Consider the following 11026-nt stretch of genomic DNA (forward strand, 5'->3'; position numbering starts at 1 on the left):
AACTTCGGCTCAGGTCATGATCTCATGGTCCGTGGGTTCAAGCCCCGCGTCAGGCTCTGTGCTGACGGCTAGCTCGGAGCCTGGAGCCTGTTTCGGATTCTGTATCTCCCTCTCTCTCTGACCCTCCCCTGCTCACGCTGTCTCTTTCTCTCTCTCAGAAATAAATTAAAAAAAATATTTTTAAATAACCTTTTCTCATGAACAACAACAAAATCTTGTTTAAATGTGTAATTATGTACTAAGTGAAAAACTAATCTGAAAAAGTTACAGTCTGAATGACTTCAACTGTATGACATTCTGGAAAAAGCAAAGCTGTGGAGACTGTAAAACGATCAGTGGCTGTCAGGGGTAAATAGGGAGGGAGGGATGAACAGGAACAGAGAGGATTTTTAGGGCTGTGAAAACATACTGTATGATACTGTAATGATGGATACATGTCATTATACATTTGTCCAAAGCTGTAGAATGTACAACACCAAGGGTGAGCCGTAATGTAAACTATGAACTTTTGGTGATAATGGTGTGTCGGTGTAAGTTCATGAATTGTAACAAAAGTACCACTTTGGTGGGGTTGGGGAAAGATATGTAGATATGGGGGCAAAGGGAGGCTATAGATGAAATCTCTGTAGCTTCCTTACCATATTGCTGTGAACCTAACACTACTCTAAAAAAAATAATAATAAAGTCTAAAAAAAAAGTAATGATATGGTGGTAAATTCTCAGCCACTGGAAATATTCTTTGTACAAGTTAAGTAACTCTCAAGTTCAGCAGATTTTCATGCATCTAGTTGGCAGGTTGGACAAAATGGGGTGTGTGTGTGTGTGTGTGTGTGTGTGTGTGTGTACACGTACATTCTGTTTCAAGTCAAAGATAACTTTGGAAAAGAAAACAAATATCAAAGGAGCACTGGATTCAGCAGGACAAGTTTATATTCTATGAACTGAAGATAATTTTACAGAGAGTTCCTGTCTGAAATTTGAAAATCTTCATTCCCTGACATTTCATGTCCTTTTTCCTTGATTTATTTTTTCTTATTTGCCCTTCTTATCTCACATACTGTATATATATTTTTTATGTTTACACTGTTTAGTACTTTTCTTCCCTGCCAGAATTTTTCTTTGAGTGTAGAGATTATCATCCGTTTGGTTTGCTGCTGTATTCCCCGTACATAGAACAGTGCCCAGCATGAATGGCTCAGTAAATGCTTGTTGAATGAATGGATGTCTGCAAGCTTACCATAGCTATTACCTACTTATGTGAAAACAATCAGTAATTGTATGAATATTGTGTGATTGAAAACTTTTCTGATTTTTTTAATTACAGAAGGCCTTACGACCGGATATGGGCTATAATACATTAGCCAACTTTCGAATAGAAAAGAAAATTGGTCGCGGGCAATTTAGTGAAGTTTATAGAGCAGCCTATCTCTTGGATGGAGTACCAGTAGCTTTAAAAAAAGTGCAGGTAAGATGATTTTACTTGTATGTAAATCAATGTAAGATTATACTGTGTGAATAATAAATAGAGGAAAGTATGTCCTAAATGATTGGACAATGACAGTCTTAAGTTCAGAATGCTAGAAAGGAATAAAAATTATACTTTAAAAGCTTGAATTGAGTGTAGTACACAGTAGAAATTAATTTTCAATTTTAGCATTACTTCTAGACTTTAAAAATTTAGCTGGTTTTCACCTAGGTTCAGAAATAACTAGAATGAGCCTAGAAAAGCTTTTACAGCTCTAGATTTTAAGAGGCAGATTGGAGTTATCACCACCTGCTCCTAACCGGACATGTAACTAGATGTCACATCCTTGGCTGCAGCTGTAGGCCTCACAACAGGAAAATAGACTTCACGAAGTGTATTGCCTGAAGTTGGTAAGTGGCAGTCAGATTAGGGTGGGCTGTTGAATTAATGTGGAGATCCGCACTGGCAATAGATGAAAGAAACACAATGTGAACTTGATTTGCTGGAAGATTAAAAACAGGATGAGGTAGGTGAAATTAGAGAATTGATAACCTGTTGGAAGTTTCCATCTGGTGTTTGTATCATTCTGGACTCAGCTATGCCCCTCAGTCCTGACTTTTTGTCATTTCCCTCAGATTTGTTTTTCTCGCTCCGGCTCCTGGTCCCACCCTGTGTCTAGTCCCACTGAGCTGCCCTGAAGTGTTCTTGTCAGAGCCCTAGAGGTTTCACTTGCCCCAGCCAGTCTAGAGAGTCTAACTTCCCTTGCCCTCTGGTCTAGAAAATACTTGTCTTTCTGCCTCAGAGTGTGTTTGACATCATACAGCTTTGCTTTGCAATTTTCAGATAAGGTAGTTTTTGTTCACACTTGCCCATAGACTTTCCCAGTTTACTCTGCAACCCTGATATATCTTTTCCCTGCAGGGACCTGTGAGACCAAAGTTTCCTGTCTGTAACTTCTTTACATATACATATATGTGTACGTATACACATACACATACATGTACACATACACATACACATGCATGTACACATACACATACAGATACACATACACATGCATATACACATACACATGCATGTATGTATATATAAATGTTTATTTATTTTGAGAGAGAGAGGGGGAGAGAGACAGAGCATGAGCAGGGAAGGAGCAGAGAGAGGGAGACATAGAATCCAGAGCAGGCTCCAGGCACCAAGCTGTCAGCCCAGAACCTAATGTGGGTCTTGAACCCATGAACCACAAGATTATGACTTGAGCCAAAGTCAGATGCTTAACTGACTGAGCCCCCCAGGCACCCCATTTTTTGTAACTTCTTAAAGGATCAGTATACTTGCAATAGCCATTATAGAGATGAACAGTTTTCACTTACATTTTTTAAGGAAATGTTAAATGTTTATAAAAGACGTTATGTGGCATATGTGTTAGATATAAAAAATAATAGAAATTGGGGCACCTGGGTGGCTTAGTCGGTTAAGTGTTCAGCTTTCGCTTAGGTTACGATCTCGCGGTTTGTGGGTTCGAGCCCCGCGTCGGGCTCTGTGCTAACTGCCAGCTCAGAGCCTGGAGCCTGTTTCAGTCTGTGACTCCCTCTCTCTCTGACCCTCCCCTGCTCACGCTCTCTCTCTCTCTCTCCCTCTCTCTCTCTCTCCTAGAAATAAATAAAAATATTAAAAAAAAATAATAGGAATACCCTTATATGTATCACCTGGCTTAAGAAATACAAGGTTCGAAAAAAATGTTGATCTAGATCTGCTATTCCCTTCCTTCAGAGATAACCATATCTGGAATTTTGTGTTTTAACATTCCTTTGCTTTTCTTTATAGGTTTCCCCACATCTGTACAAATATCTAAATAAATCTACTGTTTGCTTTGCATTTTTTGAACTTTATATAACTATTGTCATCTGTTGGTGCATGTGACTGTACATTACCCTTTTCACTGTTATATCTTATTCAATTGCTCTTGTTATATGTCGCTTGCTGTTTGGGTTGTTTATAAGTTGTTTACTCTTATAAACAATACTTTGTGGTTTTCTTAAGAGTGCCTTTCCTGGTGCACACATGCCAGTATTTCTCTTTTGTGTGTGCCTGGGAATGGAAATGACAGGCCACAGGGAATGTACGTGGTTGGTTCTATAAGTTAATACCAGGTTATTGGCCATAGTTGCACAGGTTGACTTTCTTACCAGCAGCTTACGAGAGTAGCAGTGTTCTTTCTTGTAATATGCCACTGGCAGCTTGAGAAAATAGAATATCGAATGCAGATATTAATGTTCGTGAAGCAGATGACTTTGGAAGGATGATTCCCTTACAAAAGAACTCTTTGAAGCATTTTATAAATGTATTTTTTGAATTTCTACTATGCAACTCTAGGCACTGAGGGAAATTCAAAAGAAGGTGGTCATATTGTTCCTGTACTCCAGAGGAAAAAGAGTCTTTGTAGAACAATTAAAAATATTAAGCCATGTGAGATGGATTCCTGATTTAAATAGGAGTCTACAGAATGGAGAGGTCCGTCCGTTTGAGCCATGGGTGGAATCAGAACTTCGGCCAGCCTATCGGTGTGAGAGCAGATTGTGGAGAGCACTGAAACCGCGAACAGGAAGTTGAGGACTAGGAAAGTAAGGATTCACTACAATTGTCAAATCAAGGGGAAATCTTCGAAATTCATTCTTTTCAAAATAAAGTACAAACTGAACACAGAACGGACTGGAAAGAAGACAGCTGCTGATGTGCCCTAGGCCATGAAGGCCGGAGGATAGATGGAGTGAGAAATCATTTGGAGGCCTCTGGAGCCCCTCTGATTCTGAGTGTAGCAAAAGACGAGACTCCATTCCATCTCTAATGATTACTTTTTAAATCACAGGACTTTGTCATAAAAAATACTTAGAAAAGGAGGGAAGAAAGGAGGAAAAAAGGGAGGAAGGAAGAAGGAACAAAAGCTCCTCTAGTTCTCTCACAGTACCATCTGAATTGTCTCTTGTCTGTATTTTCCTAACTGTTGATTAGAAATTTGAAAGGATGTGAGTTAATATGGGCAGTCATATTTCCATTCAGTATCAGATGCCTCCTCCAACGGCTCCCATTTTGCACTGTGATAAACCTCAGTCAGCAGTCCCCTGCTGTGAGGAGTTAGCGTTTGCCCTTTTGGGTTATGCTGTTTGTCTCTACTTTATCAAGTGTTGATATTGTGGCATCTTCCAGTTTAAACGTAACTTCTTTACAGAAGAGAGAAATGATGTCGTGAAGGTACTCCTTGCTTATTTAATTAGGGAATAGTGTCGGGGCGCCTGGGTGGGTTAGTCGGTTAAGCGTCCGACTTTCACTTAGGTTGTGATCTCGCGGTTCGTGGGTTCGAGCCCCATGTCGGGCTCTGTGCTGACTGCCAGCTCAGAGCCTGGAGCCTATTTCAGTCTGTATCTCCCTCTCTCTCTGACCCTCCCCTGCTCACGCTGTCTCTCTCTCTCTCTCTCCTAGAAATAAATAAAAATATTAAAAAAAAAAAAGAATTTAATTAGGAAATAGTGTCTTAAGCTTCTGTGAGGAGAAATGTATTTGCATTTCAGATATGTTATTGATTTTTGTGATGTATTGCGCTTGTGCTGAACAATAAATCCCATGCTTCCTTCTTAAAAAATTCTCTGTAGTGTAAAATGAAAATGTTTAAGATACTGTTAATCAGACTGCCTTCCTTTCCGAAGACTCTTAGGCCCTCCTCAAAAAATTCATAATCAAGGCAAGGTTACTTGTCTGAAGAGCTGTATTACTGTTCTCAGCTCTTCTAGCACCCTTCCTGAATTCTGTGCTTGCTTTTATAAATTCACTTCTCTGCTTGTAAATTATTAAGGAGACATGTGACAGTTACCATCCAGGTTCCTCAGCTTAGTTTTCAAGGCATTTCTTCACTGTGCCCCACACCATCAAGTTTCACTTTTTAAAACCCTTTAAAAAAAACAGTGTCCTAATTTCTGGTGACTTCCCTACAGGTTTGCTTGTTGCCTGTGTGTGGAAAGAAGAGTGTGTAATACCGAATGCAAGTTACTTCTTTGAAATCACAAAGAGATCTGATAGCCAGCAGTATATGACCACATTTACCAATCGTTTTGAAAATATAAGCGCATCCCATCATAATTCCTTGGCCAAAATTAAGACGGTGCCTTATCGGATGTGACTTATTTGCAATTCCATGTGCCAGCTTGGCTTCCATCTCTTATGCTTTCCCTTCTTTGCCACTTCCCTCCCTACTGCTCATTCAGTCAGTCCACCTACTGTTGATATATTGATCACCTAGTGTTTGGTGGGTAGTGGGATGGCTTTGGGAATCTACGATAAATAAACAGTGAGAGTCATGGGACTCCAATAGAAGTGCCAAGAGAGACCCATCTAAAGTCACAAGATAGGCCCTGGAATGAAAGCAGCCTGCAGGGACATGGGTGAGAGGGAGGTTGGGAAAAGTCTTCATAGAGGCTGTAAGCTGGGTCTCAGAACCTCAGTTCTTCGTGTTGGAAGACTATCAAAAGAACTGTTTTGATCTGGTACATGAAATCTCTATTTTATTATGCATATTAGTTCATTGACTAGAGCTCTAATTGGAATTGATTTTTATTTTATCAAACTTATAACATGGTATTATAATATGAATTTGGGTTCCACTGTGTCTCATTCCTTGATCTTTGTTACCCTAATTTTCTAAGAGTCGGTGAAATATTTTGATCCTTAGTTTGTTAATGCTTAAGTTCTCCTTGCTTACTCTTAAGTTATATGTCCAGATAGCACTGTTTTTCTGTGGGAAATCCATTGTCATTGACATTCATTAGAATGGAAAGTACTTTTGTATAGTACTTACAAAGATAAGGTGATAATATATTTCATTCAAATTCACCCTTTTGATCCAAGTGATATCAAAACAACTTCTTGAAAGGACAAATAATCTTTGGTATTTACTTCTCTATTTATATTTGATTATGACTATAAAGCATTCATCAACAAAATCACTTTTTTAAAGTATATTAATGAGCAGAACTTGCTTTTTTACATATGTCAATTTTAGTTGTTAGGATCCGCATGTTTTCATGTAATTAGAAGTTGAGATTGCTTGCATTTAGAAATTCGTGAACAATGATAGCTTCTTCCATAATGCGTACAGATTATAACACATTCATAATCTCTACAACTATATATTCAGTCTCTTTAAGTCACTGTGATTACTGAATTCATCCTGCAGCTTTTATCAGCTTCATTATTTAATCTCTTTGGATTTCCTTTGAACCTTCCAATAGTTGTTTGAACAAATGAAAATTGGGAAGCATTTGTAAGAATGATGTATTATATTTTTTAAATTGAAGAATAATTTAGTAATTGATGCTAGTTTATTTGTTAAGGAAACACATGCTTTTATGTTAAAATGAAACCTTATTTTTATTTGTACTTGCAATTTTATTTTAGGCATTAAAAATATTTTTTTTCTGAGAGAGAGAGACAGAGACAGAGACAGAGACAGTGTGAGCAGGGGAGGGTCAGAGAGAGAGGGAAGCAAAGAATCTGAAACAGGCTCCAGGCTCTGAGCTGACTGTCAGCACAGAGCCTGACACGGGGGTCGAACCTATGCATTATGAGATCATGACCTGAGCCGAAGTTGGACACTTACTGACTGAGCCACCCAGGAGCCCCTATTTTAGTCATTTCTTAGGCATATAAAAATAGAGCAAATTTTTAGTTTTATTGAAGGTTTAGATAAAAGGGCATTCTAGCTAACAACATTTTGGGCTTATAATGAATTACCATGCATGGTATAAATAGATTATTAAGTTGAAATATTTAAATGAGATAATGGACATGGATGAAATAATTTAGTCCTTTGTCCTTTTCTGATGTTTCACAGTGTTTTTTTCTTTAGCATTTTATGGTATCTTAGGGTTTTCATTGTGCTAACCCAAGTTTTCATTTTATGGGTTTATCTTAAAAAGTTTTAATGATAAACTCTTCTACTAGCCAAGCCCAGTGAGTGTACATAGTTGAAGTAACTTTTTATTTATGCTGTTGAAGATTTTTGATGTGCTCATTTAATATTTATCGAGGACCTATTGTATGGCAGGCATGGGACTCGGCAGTGGGATACAACGATTGAGTTCAACATTTTTGTTGGGGGGGGATGGAGAGACAGTAAGTCAAATAATTATAGGTAAGAAGAAAATGACCATCGTGTGATAGGAGAGACAAATTAGTTGGGGGGAAGAAGGGCTTTTTAGATAGAGGCTTCTCCGAGGACGTGAAATTTAAGCTGAAGTGGAGGATAAGGAGTCAGCCATCTGCACGTCAGGAAGAGGCTTCCAGGTTTAGAGAACAAACGGCCTTGGACAATAGGATTGACTTAGAATATACTAAAAACAGATCATCGTGACCCCTGTGAATGGAGTGAGAAATAGAAAGTAGCATGGGGTTACAGAACGGGCTAGGAACCAGAATTTGCGGGTTTTGTTTGTAGGCCATGGAGAGAGGTTTATATACTCTTTATATGTTATGTGTTGCTGTAAGGGTAGTGGATAGCCATTGGAGGAATTTAAGTAGCTGATGATAAAACCTGGTGTATATCTGGTGTATTTTTTAAAGAGTGCACAGACTGTTGTGTAGAACATGGATTCGTCTTCTTCAGTGCACGGCAATAATAAGGCTAAACATTATTAGTGGTTAAATTCCCATTTCTCTCCCTTTCCCTCTTTCCAGTAAAAGTTGTTCTTTGGCCTCATCTTGATTACCGTGCACTCATTAGTCCATATTCTTCAGACTTCTTTTTTTTTTTTTTTTTTTACAAATAGTTTATTGTCAAGTTTTGGTTTCCATATAACACCCAGTGCTCATCCCCACAAGTGCCCTCCTCCATGCCCATCTCCCCCCTCCCCCCCCACATCAATCAGTCCTCAGTTTGTTTCTCAGTATTCAAGAGTCTCTCATGGTTTGCCTCTCTCCCTTTCCCCCACCATTTGCCCCCTTCTTCTCTCCCATGGTCCTCAGTTAAGTTCCTCCTAATCCTCCTATATGTGCAAACATGTGATATTTGTCCTTCTCTGCCTGACTTATTTCGCTCAGCATAACACCCTCAAGGTCCATCCATGTTGCTACACATGGCCAGATTTCATTGTTTCTCATTGCCATGTAGTATTCCATGGTATAGATAAACCACATCTTCTTGATCCATTCGTCCGTTGATGGACACTTAGGCTCTTTCCATGTTTTAGCTATTGTTGAGAGTGCTGCTATGAACATTGGGGTACATGTGCTCCTATGCATCAGCATTTCTGTATCCCTTGGGTAAATTCCTAGCAGTGCTGTTGCTGGCAGACCTCTTATTTAAGGTCTGATTTTAGTTGTTAACTCTCTTGGACCTTCGTCAGCTATTTGAGCAGTGCAGATGCCTCCATGCTAGAATCTCTCCCTGTCTTGCTAATCCTCAGTCATGGTTAATTTCCACTGTGTATGACTTCATTTCTCTATTCATATGTAATCATTGTTCCATGTCCCACAGAACAGAGGTTCAGGGTATTTCTTGGACTTTTGCTTGGAGTTCCCCCCACCCTTGGACATGTTATACTCTCTTAACACTTCCCACTTGAATGTATTTTAAGCAGAGTATAGAGAGAACCCCAGATCAGCAGATACATGATTACAGTGTCCACAGTGGAAGTTAAAAACAAGTACTCAGAAGCTGTAGCCTCCGCCCATATGCATGTATGCGCAGTGGGAAATGCCATCTCCTGTGTGACAGATACAAGTCTTTGCTGTCCACTTTGTTTTCAGAACTATGTAGCTGTTCTAAATCATCTGGTCTTAACTCTCTACCTGTGCTCTGGATAGATTTTTCATCTCTGCCTCCTTTGAGACTTTTTTTTACCAGGTGCCCCATTTCTTTCACATCAGCCTTTCTTCTCTGCCTGTAATAGCATCCTTTGACTTTCATACTACCACCTGTATAGAATAATCTGTTACTCCAACACCTGCAGCTTCTTAAAACTTGCCTCTTGTGTTTTCTGGGATTACACGCTCTTCTTTTTTAAAATTTTTAATGTTTGTTTATTTTTGAGAGAGACAGGGATAGAGCGCAAGTATGAGAGGGGCAGAGAAAGATGGATATATAGAATCTGAAGCAGGCTCTGGGCTCTGAGCTGTCAGCACAGAGCCCCATGCGGGACTCAAACTCAGGAACCCTGAGATCATGACCTGAGCCAAAGTCGGACACTTAATCCACTGAACCACCCAAGTACCCCTGGGATTACATACTCTTGATTCTCCTCCCTCTCTAGGTATCCCTTTTCTGTCCCCTTCAATGGCTTTTTTTTTCCCCCCTAACTCTGGGCACTTTCCCTGGTTATAATTTCGGATCATTTGATTCTCCTATAGCCACATTCACAGCTTCCAATGTACCTGCATAGAGTAGCTTCTTAATCTATACAGATCCTGACTAAGCTTTGCTGAGCTTTAGGCTCTCATAAAATCTGAATAAAAGTGAATTTCTTTGATAATTTTTAGAAGTTTGTTTTGTTTTGGTTTTGTTTTTAATTTTAAGGAAACTATTGAACAGGACATCCTGATGGACTCCTCGAAGTTGGATCACTGCTAGCCTGCTGAGTTAAAAGGCGTTTCCTTTAAAAAGCTTTTTAATAATCAAAGAATAATTAGTGACACTCACAGGTATCTTGTTCCATACTGTCATTTGCCAGAAACTTAAGGAATTCACAAGAAAGAAATTGAAGCCTGTTGTAATTTGCAGTTCAAGCACATTGATGCATTAAGAAAGCAAGGCCCACAGAAGCTAGGCCACAGGCCCTTGCATTAGAAAGGGAGCAAGTTTCTGGCTTCAGTGTAGAACTCTTCTGCATTCACCTTGCTTAATGCTTTGCCCCACCCCCTCCATCCCAATCTCTCCACCCTTTAAGAGTGCTTCTGTATTTAATCAGGGAAGTGCTGGTGGTAGAGACCTTAATTATTTTGACATTAACTTGTTCAGTGATTGTGATTTCGATCTAGAGGGTTCACAGCCCTTGTGCAATGGCTTGTCTACCTCTCCTCACCCATCCTCTACCCCTTCAAATAAGAGAGAGAGGCTCTGTAAGGGAAAGTCTGCCTACCAGTCAGCAAGTAAGAGAACCAGAAATTGACAGGCTGATAACAAAAATATTCCTTAGAGCTTCTCTCCCCTCGCTCCAACAATGATTAGGGAATGGTCTGTGCAGCAGCCGGAATAAGGGATGGAAGCAGCATTATGGCACCTGGTAAAGAAGGCAAGAACACTGGGGTGAAGAACGGCATAATCCAGGGGTGACTGAGGTTTCATCACATGGAGTACAGGGGTCAATTTAGGGACAAGCTGCTCACTTCATCATTCATGCTCTATAAAGCTGGGGAGACCTAGGAGATATTTGAATAAGATTTTTATTTATCTGTCTATTTAAAGTGAGATATACCAGGTTTTTCAAACTTTCTATGAAAGTATACATTTTTAAGTACTTTCATTGCTACATTTTAAGTGTTTTTTCTTCTTTTTTTTTTTTTTAATTTTTTTTTTTT

General features: G+C 39.3%; 1 protein-coding gene across 2 annotated transcripts in view; it reads left to right on the top strand.

Moving 5' to 3' along the window:
* NEK7 (NIMA related kinase 7) overlaps positions 1-11026 on the top strand; it is a 102409-nt gene that overhangs the window by 24097 nt on the left and 67286 nt on the right. For both annotated transcript variants that reach the window (XM_039216965.1, XM_039216966.1), the window contains exon 2: positions 1325-1465. In XM_039216965.1, the coding sequence (XP_039072896.1) occupies positions 1325-1465 (141 nt within the window). The remainder of the gene's footprint in view (positions 1-1324; positions 1466-11026) is intronic.

The sequence above is a fragment of the Hyaena hyaena genome, unplaced genomic scaffold (assembly GCF_003009895.1).
Source record: "Hyaena hyaena isolate Hyena2069 unplaced genomic scaffold, ASM300989v1 scaffold_666, whole genome shotgun sequence".
NCBI classification, from domain to species: domain Eukaryota; kingdom Metazoa; phylum Chordata; class Mammalia; order Carnivora; family Hyaenidae; genus Hyaena; species Hyaena hyaena.